This window comes from Copadichromis virginalis, linkage group LG1, assembly GCF_057382275.1.
Source record: "Copadichromis virginalis isolate Kocher_CV1m ecotype Utaka linkage group LG1, C_Virginalis_male_GT1.1, whole genome shotgun sequence".
Classification (NCBI taxonomy): domain Eukaryota; kingdom Metazoa; phylum Chordata; class Actinopteri; order Cichliformes; family Cichlidae; genus Copadichromis; species Copadichromis virginalis.
Window position 1 is genome coordinate 20,362,239 of NC_140618.1, and position 23,469 is coordinate 20,385,707.

The window sequence follows — 23,469 nt, forward strand, 5'->3', positions numbered from 1 at the left end:
TTTGTATATCAAAAGATGCCCTTAAAAAAACAACACAATGAATTCATGTTTCACTTATTTCATATACTTTAACATATATTCTAACTAGTGTCAGGAAGTTTTCTGTACCCAAGCTGAAAACTGAGGTTCTTTCACATTCAAACCATATCATATATTCAGACCTAGCCTTGACATCTTTCACAGGTTTAATTTCCGCTGCTCTGCGAGCTATGAGGTTTTTCTTTATCGTGAAAAGCAAAACAATGTGCAAGAGATGAATGTCACCTGAAAAAGTAGTAGTGGTTCCTCTCAATAGTTTTTAGTTGGTGTTCATGATGATGAAAAGACATTTGAGTTTTTATATTAGTAAGAAAGAATTACCGCTATGCTTTTGACTGTGTCAGGCTAAGATTGTTTTTTAGCTATTGCTAAACTTTGCTTTATTGTTTAAATGCATTCTCATTAGTGTCATCTACTGCAAATTATTTGTTTACATGCGATGACTGTGTAGTAGATTATTAGTAAAAACTATGGTAGCACTACTATTGTCAAGGCTCTTTATATAATACAGCTACAGAAGTCCTTCTCAGTTCTTCTGACTGATAAATTGAGTATATGACAAGTGCAAAGTCTCATTTAATCCACTACTGTCTTGTCATTAAGGGTCTGTGTCTGTGCAAAAACCTCCTCAAGTTACATTTATTTGTGTACATTTACACAGATGTATGACTACCCAGAGCCGACATATTCAACGTTTTTTGTAGTTCTTCAAAACAAACAAAAAAAAAAACATCGCCATGTAGCTTGATGTGGATGACATCATTTTTAGGTTGAACACTGACTGATTGAAAAGTGGGGTGGAACACGGAAAGGAGCAACAGTGGAGTTCACAGATAGTTGCTGCAGTGGAAACTTTTCATTCTTTGTAGCACTTGTTTTTACTTGAGCTCTTTCTATGTTAGGACTTTTTTCTGGGACTATCAAGAAGGACCAACAACTGGACAAGCAAGAGCAGCCCATCGACGGCTTGTTTGTCTCAGTTCCTCCTGGTTGCTACAGCTGAACCCTGCACCACATGCTCCTCTCTCAATGCTTTCACTTGAGAACAGTAGTGGAAGCAGTTGTAACAAACGTAAAGCACACACCAGAACAATGAGATAGCATTGCTATGTTTAACTGGAGTTAATGCTAACAAGTGCAGTTCTTTTGTAAGAGTGGACGTACATGTTGACTCCTTACACTGCTAACTTAAAATTATATAATAATATAGAAACTGCATATTTTTTTTACAAATAAAGGGAAAGGTACTGTGTCATCAAAAGGGTGTCCTTAAATAATATTCAAGCAATATTAATGCACATTTTGTCATAGAAAATATAAAAAAACAACCCATTTTAATAGTGTCATTAAAATACTGGATCTATAAGCAGTATCAGTAATAGTAGGTGTACCATTAAAATCATAATGATTCCCATCCTTGTTCAGCATGTACTGGGGAACATGTGTATTGGTTATTATTACAGAGATAATTGAGGGGGAGATTTAAAGGAAAGAATCCATGTTTTATGATGTTTACTGCAGTGATGTCTCAGAGCGCGCGCGCACACGCACACACGCACACACACACACACACACACACACACACACACACACACACACACACACACACACACACACAATATGCACAAATGTGAAAGGGAAGAAATAATTTGTGGCACTGCAGAAGACAGGTGTCACTGTGTCCTCTTCGCTGGTCATAAAAGTTAATTAAAGAAAAGGAATTTTTATTATCCTTGGTTGCTCAAGCACAGGCAATGGGCTGCTGCTTAATAACAGTCGATAGTGGAGTCCAAGAGCAGTCTATTCTACAGCTGCTGTCAAGAGATGTGTGTAACCAGATAATAGCTGCCTGTAGATATATGCACAGTACCTACCTCTAACAACTGATGGCATGTTTTCTAGAATTCCAGTCTAGATGTTCACTCTGTATCAGGTGCTGTCTGTCTTGGTGATGCATGTGACTATATGCAAATATTAAAAGTATCAAATTTCAAGTCCTGTGTTTCTGCTTATGGCTGTGACTCCAGCAGCTTAAACAAACACCCCTGATTTCTCTGGACTTTCATAACTTGCATTCGTAGAGGGTTGGGCGATGGGTTATTGTTCCAGCTGCCATCATCAATCTTGTATTAGTGAACTAGCTAAATTGAGCATATATTTTACCAAAATATGATGTCAAAGAAAGAAATGGTTAATATAGGTCACAGAAGGAGACCATATCATGATCTTTCCACTTATTTTTCTTTCGTTCTTTCGTTGATGTATATGGTTTGGTTGGTTGGCACATTACTGCAGCTTGTTTCCAGTATGAACGCAGCTTAAGTCATTAAAAATCTAGCAATTCACAAATGCAAGACCACCAGAACGTGTGTGTTTAGTTTTTTCTGTATGTTTCTGTATGCAGCAACCGTTTTTTACATATCTGCTAACACTCAAGTCTCGGGATTCTCCTGGCTTTCTCCCAGGAGACTTCACGAATGTGTGTGACCTTTATTTTGAATAATTAGAATATACAGGTTAGTAAATTTGGCATGTTTGACTGTTGTTACCAAAGTTGCCAGATTGTTTACACATGCAGCCCACACACTACAGGTTCTACTTGTCTGTCAGCACGACTTGAATGTTTACTGTTAGTTTGTCCCGTCCACAGCTGTCCTGTCTCATTACTGTCTGTGATTTTTGTATTTACTTTTAAATTGTTAATTTGACTTTCAGCTAGCATTTTGAGATTGATTTGAGATCATGTTGGAGAAGTGATATATACACTCACTCAACACTTTATTAGGTAAATCTTGCTAGTATCTTAATATTCTTTGTGACAGAGATTCAACAAGGTGCTTGAAACATTCTTCAGAGATTTATGTCCATATTGACATGATGGCATCACAAAGTTGCAGGAGTTTGATGACTGCATGGATCTCTCCTATTCATCAGCATCACAAAGTTGATCTGTTGAATTGACAGTGGAAGCCAGAAAAGTCACCCATCAGGATATGGGTGGCTTTTATGTTTAAATGATGCTTAAGAGACCCAAGTTGTGCTATTAAATATCCACCACACTATTACACCAACATCACCAGCAGCCTGAAACATTTATACAACCATGTTGAATCCTGCTTTCATGTTGCTTATGTCCAAGTCTGATACTACTGTTTGAATAAGTTTTGGTCTGAATTCTTGCCTCAAAATTTCTGACATGAGTCGTATCCAATGTGATCTTCTGCAGCTGAAGCCAAAAGTCACAGGATTTTCACCAGAGACAAAACACTCCTGTTATACTGTGAACCTTGCAGAAGATGGAACAAAACCAAGTTGCAGGTGAGATGTTATAAACTCCCAGCTGGCGTTAAAACTTAAAGACAACACTACATTGGGCAGTTATTGGCTGACTGTGCCAATTTGCCACCCTGAAGCTAGAGACCTACATGTAGTTCAACTTTAATTACCAGGGTGAACTTGATATTAAATGAGGTGGGAGTGGAAGGAGATGAAAAAGGGTGGAGGGGAGAAGAAAGGAATCATGAGGTGGAGGAGGAAACTGAGAGAAGTGGAGTGGTGCAGCAGTAAAGGATGCATTAACCAATTAAAGTTGGGGAGCAGAGGAATTACGTGATGCAGTGATTTTCTTTTCTCTTGTAATTGTCATTGTTGTTGCAATAAGAAAGAGGAGCTAACAGCAACCGTATCATCAGGATCATCATAGCATACTTTGGCTGTATTTGTATGTGTTCGGTTTACAGTCAATGTAAAACACATCACACATGCACTTCTGTATCATGGCAAGATAATTATATGTATCCCCTAGGTAAGTAAGACTAATACGATCCACCAGAATCAAATTTGCTTACATAAAACCAATACTAAAAATGCCTTTTGCCACTGAGATATATTTACATATTTGCACAATCTGCACACTTATGCTTAAAAATAATTATGTATGCATCAATATTTGATGAACAACAAAGACGTTAGCGCCCTGCAGTATTTTCGAGCTTGAGCCATGGGATTATGTTAAGTGTTCACACAGCCTCATCTATGATTCATTTTATTGCCAGAACCCTAGCCACTGCTGTTTTACTCCTCAGAGCTTTGTTGAGTCTGTCTGTGGGAGATAGCCAGCGGAAAGACAGAGGCTAAGGTACAGAATGGAGAGATGAGCATAAAAAGAAAGATGGTGAGACGACAGAGAAATGTAACCTTTTGTGAGTGCTCAATTTGAAGCTGCATTTCTCTCCCTCTCTGCCCCATTCTGGCTTTGCTCCTTTCAGTCCTTTTCCTCCCTGCTTTTACTGCCGGTCTTTCCAGCTCTCATTAATGTTAATTTATGCAGCCTGGCTGGCACAAAACTAGCAGGGAGGGTCTTCTCCCTTGATTACCAGCAGTGAGAACGGGGGCGGTGGGGTGGTGTGGTGGGGGGAGGCTGTGGTGAGGGTGACCTGGACAGACACCTCATTTAATTTAATACATTGGAGCATGCAGCAGCGGGGGAGTTGAGGCGAGGGAGGGAGATAATCAAGAGGCTGGGCCCTTATAAATGTGCTCTGAGATGACATGGAAGAGATTGGATTTGGAAACGAAGAGCAAAGAAGAGCAAAGCCAAGCGGAACACAATTGATTGATTCCATTCAAGTGATCGTACCCACTGATGAGGAATGAGTTTTTTTCTGAGGGAGAACGATCTGATGAGCTTTTTAAAAATTCTAGTGTTTTCATTGCCCGTCCCTTATTCAGCAAAGTCTCCCCATCTGCAGTCCCAGTTGCAGAATTAGTCACCATAAATGTCTCTTACGTAGCAATGCAAAACGGCAAGCTCAGAAGAATCAGAAACCTGGTTAAAAATCTGGTAGAATTTCTAAAGAAATACAGTAAACTATATAAAGGAGCAAATCTTGAAGCTGCTTTGTATAAGTAACTGGCGTTTACAACAGCTCAAATAAAGAAATATCCACAATGCAATTTCCTGGTTAATAAAATGGTTACCCTATAAATAAATATATAGTTTTTCCAATACTCCTGCATCTACCATAGTGGCAATAAAAATATAAACGTTAAGTAAAAAAGTAAAGATGGTTCAGTGCAAGCATGTTTTGATGGTTAGAAATAACATGTAATGTAAAGGTTGTTCTTATGTAGTAAATCAATTTAGGAGTTTACTTTGAGCTGAAGATGGGAAAGTGACATGACAGAATTTAACAATATACAGATGTCCTCTGTCTCTGGCTCAAAACTCTGTAAAGATTGTATTAGCATCCTGGCTCCAAAATGCAAAGCTAATATCATGAGAGCCAGTGGCCTGGCTCCAGTATTGAGTCCCTTCAGGGTAAAGTGATACCTGAACCCCCTCATCTTCTAAAGATGAGCAGTCCCATCATGAGGTTAGAGCACCTCTCTAAACACCAGCCAAGGGTCGAAACACTTTCCGCCCATCCGTCCACATACTGTGACGAATGGAAGGAAATCAGACGGTGGCCATGACAGGCAGATTATGAAATCCCTCTGTCTACATGATTTAGCCCCGTCTCTGCTTCTTAATCGCCATATGTGATTAAAGTAAACAAACGAAGCATTATTAGATTAGTCAGAAGGACATGGAGTCTTTGTTGGTGATTATCCTTTCCTTTTTAATGAAATGCTGCTTGAAATTAACATGGCTTTAACTAATTTGATTTAGCATTGGCCCAAGAAATACCAGACAGCTCTCATTTGCCTGCAGACAGTTTGAGATCCTTGTCAGGGGCTCGAGATCAAATGTTGGAGCAAGGCAAATATTTCCGTTCTTCTGCAAAGTTCACACGGCTTGATTGAGTTCCTTGCATCGCGTTGTTTGAGATACAAAGATGAGTTACCAAGTCAAAAACACAAGAAATGGTTTCTCAGTATGCAGTGGAACTATATCAACAAGAAATCTAAAAGTTACTGACACCATGAAAATATTCTGGTGGTCACTTTTATGGACACTGACCTATCTTTGTACTGACAGGGTTTATTAAAGAGCTGTTGTGTGCTTGGATTAAAGGGGGTCAGCAGTCGCATGAATAGCATCCATGTCTGTATTTGGCAGCGGGTGTGCATTGTTAGTGGAAATAAGCCTGTCAGTATAATCCTCCTTTGTGAGATTCATTAAAGATAGGATGCAATCTAGCTGATTCAGGTCTCGGTTTTGAGGCCACCTTTAGGTTCACAAAGCCCCCGTTGCTACAAAGGCTAAAGGTTTTGGGGAAAGGGTGCTTTTTATCTTTATCTACACTGCTTTTTCATTTAGATCTCTACTCAGAGCAGTGTGGCTCAGTGTTGTATGGCAAAATGAATTTAACAGCTAGCCATCTTCGAAGTGCAGCTGCTAATGTTGTTAAGCTTGAAACAGTAATGATTGGCTCTTATAGTAATATACCTATCAATCGAAATACAGTGTACATTAAATACAATGTATTGGAACTGCACCATTACATAATAGGACGCTATAAACTGAAATTCTTGTGCTCCAGATAGCATTGAAATATTTAGAGTTTTGTAGAAGATTCACTCCAAATGTGTATATTCATATAATATCTCACTATCACTATACGGTTGATTAGGATGCATTCCATATCTAATTTATGTTTGCTGAGTTTTTTGAACCATGGTAACCAATCAAGCCCTCCATAGAGAAACGGCAGGAATTTGGACGAACCTGAGACCAGGGTGCATTCTTGCACAAGTTTGCCCATGAATAGCACTTCATATTTTCATGAATTAAACTTTAGGAAATCCATTTAAAGAATGGCCTCTGTGGCTTTGACTGTCAGATACAGAGCCACTTAAAACCAGGGGTCACCTCCACGCTTGTTTAATAGCTACTTAGAGCACCTTGGTGAGTGTGTTTTTGCCCTCGCCGGCCATAAATACTTATGGACATGGCTGGGTTTATCCTTTTCAGTGTTTTAAAGGGAAAACTCTTTTGAAGAAAGCACCACCAAACTCTCACCCAGGGAAGCCTTGTGCCTAAAAATGACAGTAGTTATATAGATGGTTTCAACGGTAATCCTCTAAAACAACTCCTGTGGTATAATTCACTATTCTCTTAGTAAACATTTATATTGCTGACAATATGTTGTGCTAAAGAAGGTGGGATTCAAGTTAACACTAAGTGACACTTATAAATCTCAGAGACACCAAAAGAAGGAGATATGGCCTCAAAGAATCCTGACATCTTAAGAAAAAAAATCCTAATTGCAGAGATTATGGTTATAAACAATCACAAGTTAAACAGGGAGAAACATCAACCAACATGTTAAAGAGTAGGCAAGTGTACTTAACAGTTTTCTCTGATGACACTTTCTATAATGTTAATTAACTTTGCAATTTTTAATGCTTTTTAAACACTACTTTGGGGAAAATCAAAATTTTTACATTTTTGTTTTATCAGATTTCTCTGCTGATTTTATAGTATATAGAATATATTGTGTATTAATCATTTATTTTGATAGCTAGGCCCTTTGCCCCTCCTAGTGCACTGCCATGGACAGCTGTCTTTACAGAGCTCCCTTCTTCACCCAGGTCTCTGTGCTGGTGGTTTGCCATCAGTGTATTGTAGTAGTATTTATAGTATTATTTGTATTAGTATTATAGAAATATTTATGGTGTGGTTATTAGACTCAGGCCCAACCCACCTTTTCTCATCCTGGACTTTGGAAAAGGCAATGTCAGAGTTAATCATTTACATAAGGGCTTTAGAATAAATGCTCAGGGGCCTTTCTTGTAGGACATAGAATCTTTTATATAGAGGTATAGTGATACTAACGTGTTTCTGAGGAAGTGGTAGTTTATAGATGTATACATAAATCAAAGACTGTATAAAAGATGGAAGTAGTTTTTGGGTCTGAGAAGGTTTAATGTTGAAGTGCCTTAAATATGGATTATTTTAAAGGCCACCAGGGGGTTAAAAAATTCTTCTGGTCCTATAAAAGCCCATGGGAAACCAGGGTTCCTGACACGATCTCTATGAATACTTTCCTGTTGAGTTTTATGGTCTCGGTCATTTATTTTGGGCCATATGAAATAAAGAATTAACTCAGTTTTGTAAATCTATGTTTCAGAAAGGAGGATTATCCAAGGTGGGCTCAGTGGTTAACAACTTGTGATTGATAAGAAACAAGATGAGGTACATAGTTTTAAAGAAAATGGGAAACAGGAAAGCATCTAATTTTGTTAAAGGTCCATTTAAAGAGTCATGAGCAGAACTATTTTATCCAAGACTTTTGCATAGTGTGAAAGTACAGTGGCTGTAGAAGAATGACACATGGTATGTTGGTTAGATTATTGTTTACTGAAGTGTTGATGACACGTATCATAGAACAAATCACCCTTAGGAATCAGTTTTCTTGATTAACAACAGAAAGTTTTGCTCCTGTTACCCCTTGACTGGACTTTTAGCCCCGTCCCTTAAAAATGTTCCTTTTGGGCATCGGATCTCCAAGCAGCAACTTAAGTTTAAAAATTTAAAAATATTGTTCAGGGTGATATACTAGTTCTAGAGGTTAAACATAGAGGTGGGACTCAACACACAATTTTAACCTTTTGCAAAATGCTAAGCATAGCAATGAAAAATATTGTATTTTATTACCTTTTTTTAAACTGCAAATTATGTCTGCAAAGATAATCTTTGTCAATATCTGTTTTGTCCAGTAAGATAAGGTTATTATCTTATAGCAGTTACTTTTTTTTTGCTGCAGAATGAGATTGTTAAGCAGTCTGTGATCTGTGAATATCACCAGAATAGAACCAGCTGGCACCCAGGTGCGTCCCCTTGAGTTGTGCTGATTGATGAAGACTCTGGCAGTCTCTCTGAGATGCAGCCATATCGATATTTGATGTCTCTGTATCGATACGATATCTGTACACAAAAATATTCTTATATCATATTGTTATGATATTTTAATTAACATATATGAATATTTTAAGCTATGCACAAATAAAATACGGATTAAATACCCTACATTTATACAGGTTTACTCACACATTGCATACATGGGGATTTATTTATTTATTTTTTTTTTTTGAGGAAGTGTCTGATGATTATCCAGATGAGCTGGAAAAAACAATCAAAAATCAAAAGCACACACACAGTCACACAAACCATAGCACCCTCTGCTTAGCAGCAGTGCTATACTTAAGAACTGGTATATGCGGGGGGGGGGGGGGGGGATTGACTTCACTCAATCTGATCATGTGTGATTATTGATATGAATATTTCTGTGCTATTGTTATATCTTTTCTGAGCCACTTAATTTTGGTCTTTCAACCATATCTATGTTTTTTTTTTTCAGCTTTCTTTTTCTTTCCACTGGCTGGTGGCAGCAGGGAACTTACTATGCATTTCACGTTGAACTGAGAGTATGTTGCTATGGTGGTTGCTAGGGATTTAGCCTAGAGTGACGTTGAAAGTCCAAATATTAAAGGTGTCCTTCTGATGCAGAGGAAATGGAAGGTGTGAGGAATGAGCAATTGCCTCAGAGTTTTTTTTATGTGCCCTTTCATTATCATGCCTCTCTCTTTTGAAATAGCGGAATTGATTTTCAAAAAGCAAGAAAGGAGTGTATATAAAGGCACACGCGACAACAAAAGAGGAAAACATTACCTCTGCATATAATGCTTGTTCATTCTGGCAAATATTTAACAACCACTCAGTATCATCTTCTTAATGAACATGATAATCTTATCTGCTAAAAGGATAACAGAAACATTTGTATGGCCATATTTTACAATTATGTTTTTCAATCGTACCCCTCTTCCTAAAATACTCATTCTTAAAATCCTGTTCAGTAGTCTTGATTTGTCCTTGGCATTGAAAGATGTACAGATGGATGGATGGATAGAAATAAATAATAAAATAATAAAGGCATCTAATAATATGGCTAAATCAAATGCCAAAAGAGAGGGATGGATCAGCCTTTATAGTCTTGTTGTCTATTAAGAAGGGAAGTTGGACAGAAATGTGTTTTTGAAATCATTTCTTTCAATGTGTTTCCTAGTTCTTTGCAAGACATATATGGCAGTGAACAGGTTTATAATGCCCTGCTGCTGAAATTGTATAAGAAAGGAAAAACAAACTCAAGTGAGCAGGCAAAGTATGATTTTGGTTGCTTTCAATGTAGTGAATTAAAGTGCTTTGTGGTAATACAGCTATATGGGCTGAGCAAATGGAATTACCTTACTGTTGGATAGTGGTATTTGCTATAATACCATTAGCTCTAACTTTCCCTTGCTTAACAGCTTTGCTGGTAAATTCTATTAAAAAATTAAGAAAGAAAGAAAAACATAAAAGACACTCATACAGATAAATAAAAGCCAAAGTACCTGTGTCAGTGATTTTTTTTTTTTTTTGCAGATGTTGCGTGAATGTTTTGTTTTTGTTTTGCTTAGCAGTTAGCATACACAGTTAGCATACACTCACAGGTTTTTGGACAATGACACTTTTTTTTGTCATTTTGTCTCCAATGGATTTTAGTCAAAGTCAGATTTATTTGTATAGCACATTTAAAACAACAACTGTTGACCAAGGTGCTGTATAATTAAGACAATTAAAAGAAATAAAAACATAGGGAGATATGATAAGAGTTAAGAAAAAGAATCATAAAATTAGAAGATTTGAGTGAGAAATTTAAAAAAAAAAATAGTAATACAAACTCATTCTAATTTAAAAGCCAGGGAATAAAAGTGGGTTTTCAAATGGGTTTTAAAAGTGTCCAATGTTGGGGAGGTTCTGATGTGAAGGGGCAGTTCATTTCACAGTTTAGGAGCAGTCACAGCAAAGGCCCGATCTCCTCTGTGCTTTAATCTGGACCTCGGGACAGCCAGGAGCAATTGATCCGCAGACCTCAGTGATCTTGCAGGAATGTACCAATTTAAAAGATCAGAAAGGTATGAGAGTGATGAGATCGATTTTAGGATCAGTAAGTCAAGATGGCCATGGGTGTACCCCACCTCTCGCCCTGGTAGCTGTGATATGGTCCAGCCCCAGTTCAAGGGGTTTGAGAGCTTTATGGCAACATATGACCGGTTCCCTCATTATTCTGTTATTAATTAAGATGCTAGAATATTTAGAGTTGATTCAAAGTGTTGAACTTGTTTTTCATAGCTTTACACTGGAACCCTCAGTAGGAGGTTATAATATAGATGTGGATGCAAGTGATGGCAGAGATGATTAGGCTGAAAACCCAAATCAACAATCTGGTACCTTCTTGAAAAGATACAGTGGAGAAAACGGCTAAAAACTAGATGATCGCAGAATTCTTTCCTTGATTAAGAAAAATCCCTTTACAACATCCGTCAAAGTATAGAACACTTTAAGGCATATAATTATCACAATTGTCTACAATTAGTAGATGTCTTCATTAATGTAAATAGAGAGGTTTTATAGCAAGTGAAAACTACTGGCGGAAATCCAGCATGGGTTCTAGACTTCAGGCAGTCATTGACTGCAAAAGATTGTAATCTAGTTACTTAAAACAATCCTTATATTTTACTTTTGAAAAAATTAGAAACTCTAGGATTATATATAAAATGTCTGTAGGTTTTTTTTAACAGTTAATGTAATACTTTCATTAAATCCCTTTAATTAAAGCTTAAAGTGCACTTTAATCACATCTTGGCAATTTCATTTAAAATCCACTGCGGTGGTGTACAGAGGCCAAAATGATATCATTGTTGAAATACTTCTGAGATTCTATGTCATCTGTTTTTGTGGGAAAGCTCCACTGATATTATGAAGTTCATAAAATACATTTACATCTTGCGGTGTTATCCTGAATGTGGTAAAGGTGTACTGTCATGTTATCAATTTGAAGCTAAGTCTTTTGAAGGTAACTTATTAGAACCTACAGACCTTAAAATGCAACTTCTCTTCTGTTTCTTTACTCCCAACTTTAAGTATTGGGGAACGATCTCCGGTTTCTTGACTTAAATCTCTCTCCTGGAAATTAGAAACACAACACTCACAGTGTTAGCAAACTATCAGTGACAGTAGCTGTTTGCTTTCTATAATATCTTTGATTGGATGTTTGGATTCTTCTAAGTGCCTTTTCTTTTTGTATGTGACTGCTTGATGCAAAGCCTTATTAAGCCTGTGGCAATCAATAGCAGTCTAAATGATTATGTCTGTTGTCTAACTCAAAGGCTTAAGGCCTGGGGAGGAAAAGACCTGCCCTTCCTCCCACTTTCTCTTGTACTGTGTTTCTCTGTGTTGTAGTCCACATCTGTAGCAGCCATCACACAACCTCAGGCAGGCTAGTTAGCCCAGAGAAAAGAGCCTGAACCCCCGATCAATAACTTTAGTCTTGTCTACCTAATTGCTCATTGGTCAACATTGGCGCCAGACTATATGTAAGTGCTGTTCGCCTGACTGATCGACTTTGGCTTTCTACCACATCCCGCCTAGTGTTGGGCTTACGGTATGCCTCTGTCTCTTCTCTTTTTTCTTGTGTTCTCGGCTCTCTTCACCCATGTTCGGAATGGAGAAATCCGGATCTGGTCGTCCCCTGCTCAGCCACTCAGCAGGGATGAGACTGTCCACAGACTGAAACAGCATGTGCTGCTTCTGTCATCAGGCCCGTGACTCCGAGGCTGCTCAGGTAAATATCCGGGTTTAATGACGCACGGGAAGATTAGCCAGTTGCTATGGCTCACAATTTCAGTGAGCGCCAGGAAATTAGTCAGTCTTGCTTGGGGTTTTGTGAACGGCTTATTATATGATCTAATGCAGACGCACTTTATGAGTGTGGTGCAGTATGGAAAGGGCAGTATTGATTGTGCTCATTGTGAATTATGTGAATAGATAAAAGTGTGAGTGTGCATATATATTAGGCAATTATGCGCTCAGGTGCTAATGTAAAAATTCTGCTGAATAAATATGAAATATGCCTCTATCAGCATCCGACTGGTGTCCCCTGACACTAGTCATTTGAGATGATAATTGGGATAGTATGTTTGCCTTGTTCTGATGAGATGAGATATTGTGATGGTTCTCTCAGCCTCAATTTAAATGTGTATTGATCAGTGTGAGGCTCTGGACCTCAAATCAAAACAGCAGTACAACCCATACTCTTGCATGTACTCGGTTTTTCGCATTATATTTTCAACATATCTTGAAGTCCTCGGACATAAAACATCCTTTACTGTGTCGCTTAAAATAAGATGCTCGTTTGTATTTGTTCTCGCCCTCTTTTTCCTGTAGTAGTGTGCTAATGTCATGATTTAAATGAAGTATTGATCAGTTTAGGAGGGGAGAATAGAGAGAGAGGGAGCGATTGTGAGAGAAAGAAAGCAAGACCAGGGTTATCGGTGTGGATCGCACACAGAAAGAGAGTGCTAACGGATGAGACACGTTTTAAGCGATTTCGTGAAATGGATTTCTGCATAATTTTTATCTTTAATTCAGGAATAACCGTCAGACTTGTTTGACTTGTTCCGAGAAGCAATAATGGACAGTGAGATGAGATCAGAGCTTCGTCGAGAAAAAGGAATGGGGATAAAATATTTTTTTAATTCTTGTTTTTGATTGGTTTCATGGAGTATTCTGTATGGTTTGTCCTGGGTCTTGTTTGAGTCTCCATCTTGCTTGGGACTCCCTCTGCATCAGCGACACTGCAGCAGCATCAGGCAGACTGGTCTAAAGCCTACGATCTAGGTTTGTTTGTCTTCCGTTTGCTATCCTCCCTTCCTTTCACCCAAGCTCCCTCCTCTTCCTCTCTTTCTCTTGCTCTCTCACTCTCTCGCTCTCTCTCTTTCTTTCTCTCTCCCCCCTCCTTGCCTTCACCTCTTGTGATTTAGCACAAGAAGGTTATACTAATTAGCGGCCTGTTTAATATGGTTGCCACTCTTACTGGTCAGGGAAATGTTTGTTTGTGTCCTGTTTTACAGTCTGTCTTATCCTTGCGAGACTTCATGCTGAAGCAGTTGTGTTTTGTGTGTTGCTTCAGGATTTCCACATATTGTTACACTTAAACACTGTTGTGTTATCTTCTAAAAGTTATTTTGTTCAGAAATCTTTTGTGTGACAGAATCTTTGCTCAGACAGTTTTAGCCTTGTCCTTTTTGAAGACTAAGGCAATGCAGCGACTAAGGTTCCATCTAAGCCATTGGATTGCATTGTTTACTAATTCGGTGTGTGCATTTGAAATGTTTGTTTAAAGAGGCATTAGATTTAAATAAGAAAATGAAGCTTCATCCTCTGCTATAGTCATGACAGAATTAGCAAAGCCATAGGCCTGCCCAAGAAGCACAGGATTCTGCCTGCATGTGAGTATCTACCTTGGAGAATCGGAACCATGGTGCATTTTAGCCTTAGCTACAGAGTGAACAGTTTGGCTGCACAGACAGTGTAGTCTCTGTGCACTCGATTGATTTTTCCCTTCTTCTCGGCGCCCTGCCTCCTTTGTGGTTTAGTAGCTGGACATCCTGAAGCAAGGATCTCTCAGTTGCTGCCCGACCTACACGAGAGCTGACTGGATCTCGAGAGGAACAGTCGTATGCAGCAAAATTAGAAGCAGCTACAGAGTCCAACTCAGCAGGCCCAGGAGCGGCACAGTCAGGTATAGTGTTCCCTGCTAAGCAAAGGTTTTTTGTGTAATTTTTTTTCCCAGTAGGCCTCAGACTCAAACCCATTATGCTTCATGTACCTATCTGTGTCATTTTTTAAAGAAGAACAACATTTCGATAAGCACATTGAATAATTTGCATCCCATTGTTGCTTCATATTGATTAAATGCAGTTTTCTGATGTCATCTGACCTAGACTTGTGTAGCTTTGCTGTGGAAATAAAGTGTTTGTATATTTATAGGACTAAAAAGCACGTTATTTTAAGAATGCAAATTTTTTTAACTTTAAATTTAAATGTATTCATGCAGAGTGCAATTTTTCTCACAAACAGTTGCATATAATATAGAAGATATATACCGTAGCAGTGGAATCAACAAGCATTTTGGCAAATAGTCAAATTCACAAATATATGCAGCCAACTTTCTGGATTTTATGGATGCCTTTGGTTTTATTCTCTAAGCCATAGAGAATAAAATGCTTCTTGCCACCTCTAAAAATAAAAAACTATACAAATTTAAGAAAAAAAAATATCTTATTCGCTGACTGTTCTGAGGGGACTGTTTCACTTGTTGCTAATCTTCAGGAGACAGACTGTTTGTATTGTATGGTCATACTTTAAGTGTTTTCAGCTGGAAACGTTGTTGTTGTTGTTTGTTTTACCTGCTCCCCGTAATTTCTTTGTTTTCATACTACTCTTACAGCCATCATTGACCATAATAATCCCCCACCATTTCACTCATGATTATCAAATCCTTTAGTCTCTCTCATTGAAACACAATATGAGTAACATAATGTCATTTGTTTCTGGAATTAAAACATGTAACACATTCATCATTTCATCAAAAAAAGATAAAACGTATTTTAATTCATGTAGTCTGAGAGGGAATCCAGACTCCAGCAGCTCCTCTGGGGTATGTTTTTAGGTTTTAGACGGTGTAAGTCACGACTTGCTACACTGGCCTATCCCAGTTGATTAAGCAGATTAGTTTCATCTGGAAGACTGGATTAAAAAAAGAAGGAAATCTGACCACCAATTCAATTTTAGTCAAATTAAGCACCTGCCTGGGCTGATCTGTTAGTGGTGTAGGGGAACTGCAGGCTGTCTATTTTGAAATTCTGGCGTTTTTTGCTCACTAGATTCTTGGCTGCTGTAGATTTAATTATGTCCATTAGGAACTAAACTGAATTAAACTTGAAATCAGTTTTTATAGGGTTACGGTAGAATAAATACAAATCAATACTATGAGCTTAGCACAAAAAGTAAAGAATTTTTTTTATCTTTGTTGTAAAAATGTTTCATGGGAATAAATATTATACTGTTGAAAGGCCTGTTTATTTCCCCGTAAATGGTGCCACATTTGTAAGGAAAATGCATTTATGGGTTAAGCAACAGAGTTGAGTGTTTGGGTTGCACTCATGAAAAACTTGCCAAATCGTCTCTGCCATTGCCAAACATCTTAACATCATATTGACTGACCTGGTTAGGGCCATACCATAAGGCAACTTCAAGCTACAGTTCCTCAAAACCAAGTTGTAGCATTACTTGGAGTAAGCTTTAGTACCATCTCCAAAATGAAGGCTAAGTTCCATATAACAGGGGATGTCAGAGACAAGCCGCAAAGTGTCCCAAGAAGACAGCACTACAACAAGACTGTTTCCTCACCCTCTCAGAACTTGGGAACCCTAGGCAGACTTCTATAGATTTACAGTCAAGGTTTGCAAGATAATATGGCCGACGAGTCTCCACCCAGACAATCCAGAAAAGAGTGCACACAGCCAAACTCCGGTCTCACAGGACTGCCAGGAGGTCTGCCATTGCCTCTCACTATCTGGCCCTTTTGTGCTGGTGTTGCCAACATGTGCACTGACACCTAAACATGGGGGGGGAACGTTAACTTCAGCACCGAATCCAAATTCTATCTTCGGCAGCAATCTCAATGCAGAGACTTATCGAAATGAGAGACTGAAACCAGTATAAATCCCATATCTCCACAGTCTTGGACCGAACTCTATCTTCCTAGATGACAACACTTGTCCCCACAGGGCAGGGTTTATCAGAAACTACCTCCAGAATCTGGGAGTGAAGAGGATTGAATGGCCTGTCTCCAGTCCTGACTTCAACCCCACTCAACACTTGTGGGATCAGCTTGGGCATGCTGTTTGAGCCATAGTGACTAGCACAAAAACATTCGCTGACTTGCAACAAACGTCATCGAGCAGCATTGTGTGACCAAGCTGGTCACCAGCATGTGGAGGAGGTGCCAGACTGTTGTGGCTATGTATGGTTCTTCCATATGTCCCTGTTTGTTAAATGAATAAAATATTAAATTGCCATTATGTTCCGTTTCTTCAGACTTCAATCATCTAATCCAATAAATGACACCAAACAAGCTGTTTGGCATTGGCAGAGAAGATTTTAATGGGCACAACCCACATACTCAACTCTGCTCTATGCCTACAAATGCATTTTCCAGATTCTTGCAAAGAAGCATTGTTACAACAAAGAAATAATCAACCAAACACAAATGTGCTAAGTTTGTTTGTTTTCAAATCGGATTTAATTGTATTAACGTTTGAAACAAACGCTGTCAGTCATATACAGAGGATGAGAACCAAATATCAAATGTCAAAGACATGCACTTATGCTGTTTTGTATAGGTCATTTGAATTGTAATATTCTGCAGTACATTGACACCATCTTTTCTCTTTGTCAGCTGCAGGTAATGGGTGCCTGGTGCAAATGGGAGCAGAGAATCGAAGCACTAATGGAGTGTAAGCAGCAGAAGTGGAGCTCTCAGGTCAGATCTTGAAGAATTCACCACCATAGTTTCTGACCAGCACGCTCCATGCACATGCTTCTGAATACATCCCCTTGTGCAGGAATACACAGACTTAACAATTTTCAGAAAACAGGCTGTGATATGAGATTATACTGCTTGCTTTAGCTGTTTCATACTTGGCTAGTTTAACATTGGACTTACGCTTTCATAGACGAATCTGGCAATATTTAGTGCTCGTCTAGCCTTAGTAAGAGCCTCGCATGTATTAGCATAGATTTGGGTTACAGGGGTAAGATTTACTTGCTCTTCTGATGTTACTTTCAAAATGCTGAAAGAATAAAAATGTTGCTAATTACAAAAGACTTACAAACGATTTTTTACTATTCACCGTATTTTTCTGTTTTTTCATTAGTTAAAACATGGATAGATCTTTTTTTGTGTTTGGTTTTAGACTCCAGCATCTCCTCTTGCATCAGTTTTCAGGCTTTAGAAAAATGTGGCCTTTCACAATAGTCTTTGACCAATCACAGGTATTTCTTGACAAGGACTGAGTGTGAAATTTTTTTAGAGTGAGAAGTTGGGAGTTTCTTATTTGTATTATTTTTTTTGTTCTATTAATACTTTTTTTTTCTCAGTACATCTTGTGAGCTTAGATAGCCAAGCCTCATCAATGAATACATGGAATTTCTCACAGATTCTAGGTTATTTGCAGCAGCATGAGCATACAGGAAATATTAAAAACCTGCCTTATAGTATTTTTGAGAAAGAAGTTCAGCACGAGTTTTGCAGTGCAATCTGCTCTCCTGCCAAATTCTGAAAATGAAAATTGTTGCAAGTGGTGAATGGATGGTTATACCTGAATCTATTGGTAATACATACGAGGTTCAAAGTGAGGCTAATATCTGCCTGTAATTTAACAGGATGCTGACCATGCACTGTATTGTTCTTTAGAAAACTTTTAGTCACTGAGTTCTCTTCTGGTTATTTTTAATCTGGGATTTTGCATCTCTTTCATTGCAAAACTACATTTACCAGTTTTCTCTACTAACCTGTTGCATTCATTTGCCAGTGAAAACCTGTATAGAAACATGAGCTGTTTTACAGAAAGTATCCCCTGAGCACGAACAAAAAGTTCAGCAACAGCAGCCAAGCTGTTCGTTCAGTGAAGCCTATAACAAAATGATTCATTGTCAGCTGTGCAGATATGCATTAGCCAAACCTTTGCACGAGTAGCTCAAAGAGGTGCTTGCAATCAAAGTTCCAATCGGCTCTAGATGTATTATGATAGTCTGAACAGAGGAATAGAAGTTTTAGTTTCTCTGTAGACCAAACGGTAATGACAGAATTTCCACAGGGTGTGAAACACGAGTATTTTAAAATGCTGAAGAGAAGCTATCAGTGCAATAATAATCAGTTTGCTTTATTTTACTTTGTTTAAAACTGTAGCAGCAATTCATCATTCATACATTTAAAAAAAAGAGAAAAAATTCTAGTAACTCACAGTTTGAGACACGTGGTTAAAACTGTTTCCATTGTTATAAAAAATGTGGTAAGGGTTGAAAAACAATAAATAATGCACACTTTGCAAAATACTTACAAAATATTCACCTTTTTGTATGTATTCTGTATTTCTTGGTGGCTTCAAACGCCTCAGCCATTGCTACTAGATAAGATATAGAAAAACCAGCATTTCCACTTTCCACCTCATCTATTTGTCATTTCCCTCACTGTTTGTCTGATTGTGCTGTTGTAATGAAAAGGACCAGGACAACTTCATTTTAATGCCCTTGGTTTTTCATTGAGGAAGATTACACTGAAATTAGATTTTAAATCACACATGAGTGTAATGTTTGTGACTTTTTCCATTTAAAACAGGCATTTACTCTGTCAGGAACTGGCAGGTACATTGATGAGATTGCCATTAATTTTCATTGACTGGAGTAAATCACCAGGTCGCACTCTCAGGATATCAGAATAATACAGTATTCCCCCGCCTTTCTGTTTGTAGACAGCCATGTTTTTTTCATCCAGTTTTTAAAGACAACTGCAAGGAAGTTTTTGAGAACATTTTACAATGACCAGAATTTCTCCAGTAATTAGTGATAAAATCGGGTCTGATTATCATTTAAATCACGATTATAGACTAATGTAGTATGAGTAAACTTGTAAAACAAATAGTTGTTCTTTAGTGAATACATCAAGCAACTGCAGTGCAATCTGTAAAAAGTGTGGGTTTTTTTTTAACCTTCTTTAGCAGCAGTATCGCCATCATTTGTTTCTTGTAGCTTATTATCAGAGTTAAACAATGACATGGTGGGATTTTCAACCATTTCTCACTACAAAACTGTTCAGCTGTGCTCATGAATATTTCTGGGTGTCTTGACCAAAAAGCCTTCTTCCGGTCATGCCACAGCATTTCAGTTAGTTTAAGGTCAGAACTCTGAGTTGACATTTCAAAACACAAATTTTCTTTTTTATCCATTCTATTCTTTTCTCTTTTTAAAAAAAATGTTATTATATTTATATTTTTGTTATGTCTTACTGCATCACCAACCTCCTCCAACCTTCTGGCCGTGGACTACTACTATGTCATCCTCCTGTAAAAATTTCTTGATATTCACTTTTCCCTCGCTGATTGCAGGGCATCCAGGCGATAAGATAGCAAAGGAGCTCTAAAACATGGTGGTTCCTCTTTAACAGGTGGTGTTTTGCTGGTGGGGCTGGTGATCTGCAGGCTCTTTTTCTTAAAGGTAAATCTTTTTCTTTGATCCATAAAAAATAACTCCAGACGTGTTGTAGAACATTTAAGTGGTCTCACAAATTTGAAACATTTGAACACTTGAAAAATAGAAAAACTTAATAAAATGTACATGTTGAATATCACATAGGAATACTATGATTTACTCAATGAAAACATCCCATCCCATCCCAAGTTGCATGTTTCTCATACAAGTCATGCTTACTTCAGTTATCTTTAGAAATCAAAATAATTCAAGGAAGCAATTTTGTAAGAGAAAAATTGGCCACGGAGTAAATCATGTTAAAACGTATAATGACATTAGACCTAAACAGTTAGAATTTCCGGGAAATTCATCCAAAACAATTTCTTTTCCGATTCTTTTCTATTAGAGCACCTCAGTAACTGGAACACCTTACTCCAAATAGCTTTTGGAGAAAACAGCAGGAGAGAAGTTCACATGCTTTTTCTGCCTGCGCTGTCAGTGATTACTCTGTACTCATTAAGTGATGACTTCTAGGAAACACTTTCTATGATTGTGACTTATATAGTTATAAGTCTTAGACTTATAGCTAGACTTATAGGTTTGGACGATATAACCTCAAGATCGTATTGATATTTGAATAAAATTCGAGATACAATATTTCTGAAAAAACAAAAAATGTTATTGATGTTCGCAGCTTGCAGGCAGCAGCAGTGTGAGTAAATGAAGTGTATCTTTCTTTTCCATTGAGTTACTGTCATTGACGACACACTTCCTAATTTGAAATATGAATCTATTGAAACAAGGTGCCAGCAGCAGCTGCATTATAGTGCAATAGTGGCGACAGCATTATATCTGGTGGCAGAACATAAGTCAAGCGTAAAAGTAGCCTAAGTAATGTTTTCCCTCTAAGTTTTAAGTAAAAATATAAATGAACTGCTTAACAATAACTAACTTAACCTTGTATCTCTTCAGAAGCTGCACAGTATTGTCACATAATAAAATAATAGAAAAATATTTTCTACCTGCGATGCTGTGTCTTGGGTCGAGCTTTTTAACCAGCTGCTTAAAGCCCTGTTTTTCCACCACGTTCCCACATCATAAATTTCCATACTCTGTTTGCGCTTCCTGTCATATGGAGTGCAGCTAGTGAGTGCCACAGCGACAGTCGGTCATTTGTTCACATTTAGGTTGCACATCACCAGCTGTTAGCATCTCCTCCTCCATAGCCTGCTTGTACTTGACGGTGTGTTTTTGCCTCAACTGGTGAAACAAGTTTGTTGTTTCCACCTTCAGTAGAAACGGTTTTCTTGCATATTTTGCAAAGTACTTTGTTGGAGATTGTGGAAGTAGCTCATTGTTAGGTTCTGAATAGTCATTGGAGGCTGAGACGTGGCTCTTGTGGCTCTCTCAGACATGCCTGGGTTTTTCAATTGTTGTATGCTTTAGGGAACTTAAGGGTATGCCATTACTATGATGATTTCGCAATACAATATTTTCCTATTGCAAAAAAAAACTATATAGGTATTTTTGCGGAAAATATGATATGGCACAGCTTAAGTGATTCAGATAAACATCCTAAGAAGTCCTAGTAATTCCAAATAGATCACAGACTATGAACTGCAACTGTCATTTTGCACTTAAGTGAGTTTGTTGTTCAGTTGTAACGGCTTGGGAGAAAGACTGCAGAAAGTCCCCTAGTGGGGCTCGAATGTAAGGACGATGAGGATTAGCTACCGCAAAGATATGACTGAGTTATACAGTGCCAGGATAAGAGGGACAGATTGGGAGCAATTTTCTTATTAAAAAAGCATTTTAAAACAGAGGTAAATTGTAATTTTACTGCTAATTTTACAGGAAATGTGTTATATTTTACTTAAACAGGTCATAAATCTAATTCTGGCATCTAAAATGATGTTGAATATTTTTCCTGTGTCGTCATCCTGGACATGCACAGAATATTCATAGTTATTTGTGATGTCTACAGCAATACATACTGTACATGTCTTCACATTAGTTCCTTAGGTTTAGTGCATTGCCTCTCTCTCAGTTATCCATTATGGCAACACTGCATTATTTTATTCACTGGAGGTTTAGGAAATTGTATGTGAGAGAAAAGAGGATTTTATGCGTGCACACTGTTGCAGGCATACAGTAGAGGTTTTGTTTTCATTCACGCACATGTGCATTTTTTTTTTATTTTTTCTTTACACGTGTGTGGGCACATGTGGGTTTCTGGTATTCGTCTCCTCCGTCTTCGTGTCACCTTTGTTGACTTTGTCTGTGCTGCTGCAACACTGTGCCCTCCTGCTTTAATGACGCATATATCCTATCTCCAGTCGCTGCCTAATCCCAGCAGCGCTAGCTCAGGAACAGATTACTGCTTCCAGACACCAAAGGAGAGAAGAGTAGTGAAAGGTGGGGGTTGGAGGGGGAAAGAGATGCCTCAGTGATACAATATACAGGCAAATCGAGGTCATCGCGTGCATGTGAATGTGCATACATATGTATGTACTTTCACATACAGATGGTTAACATAACAAACATAACCCACTGTGTTTGCCTCTTTTTTTTTTCATACCGCATGTTCATTTTCCTTTATTTTTCCTTTAAGTGAAAATAACCACTGAATTAATTTAAATAGATTTATAGCATCTAACAATGCAACAGGGATTGGAAAATCTCCATAAATGCATTTTGTAAGAAAGTAAAATATAAAATAAAAGTTGTTGTTGTAAAGCAAGGACAGTAGAAATCTAATTGTTTTGCTTTCTTCTGACTTCAGACTTGAGCAAAGACCTTAGCATGACATGCAGAGTGCCCAACAAGGCTGCCTTATTCAGCAGGTACAGTTCTCCCAGCTGCTTACACAAGAGAGTCAAAATAGTGATTTTCTGTGTTAGGGCATCCTCCATATAGCCTTATTTTATTGTAGTGTTTTGTTCACATTATTATTCCCATTGCAGTTTCTCGGGTTGTTGTTGTTGGGTTTTTTTTATATTTATTCTTGGCTCAGCCAGACACTCTCTGGCCTGCTGGGCTTTTGTATGAACTGCTATACATGTTCTGCTTGGTTAGCTGCTACTTGCAGCTAATATGCACACTCAGTTTTGACGATTATTTAAACTGCATTTGATATTCTCTGAAAACATTTACATGACAGAAGCACCAGGATGGATAACCCTTCGTCACACGGCTGTCTTGTGGTTAATTAGAGATTTTCTCTGGCTTCTCGCGCAGTTGTAAATAATTAGGAGCGGTTTGTGCTGAAGTGGTATTGTCTGTCCAGCAGCTGCTGTCATCATGCCAGCTGCCTCCCAAGAACATGACTTTTAGGACCAATGATTGCTAATAAA

The 23,469-nt window shown here is 38.1% G+C and overlaps 1 protein-coding gene across 3 annotated transcripts in view; it reads left to right on the forward strand.

The window, feature by feature from the left end:
• Positions 1–23,469, forward strand: part of LOC146718672 (uncharacterized) — a 140,499-nt gene that overhangs the window by 63,877 nt on the left and 53,153 nt on the right. For 2 of the 3 annotated variants that reach the window (XR_014920091.1, XM_085453703.1), the window contains exons 5-9: positions 3,266–3,357; positions 12,534–12,647; positions 14,461–14,606; positions 17,328–17,411; positions 20,094–20,143. Coding sequence is in view for 2 of the 3 variants with exons in the window: in XM_085453703.1 (XP_085309829.1) it covers positions 3,266–3,357; positions 12,534–12,596 (155 nt within the window). In the remaining variant the exon portion in view is untranslated. Of the gene's footprint in view, positions 1–3,265; positions 3,358–12,533; positions 12,648–14,460; positions 14,607–17,327; positions 17,412–20,093; positions 20,144–22,908; positions 22,960–23,469 lie in introns of those variants that run through there. The other variant, XM_085453721.1, reaches the window with a different exon arrangement.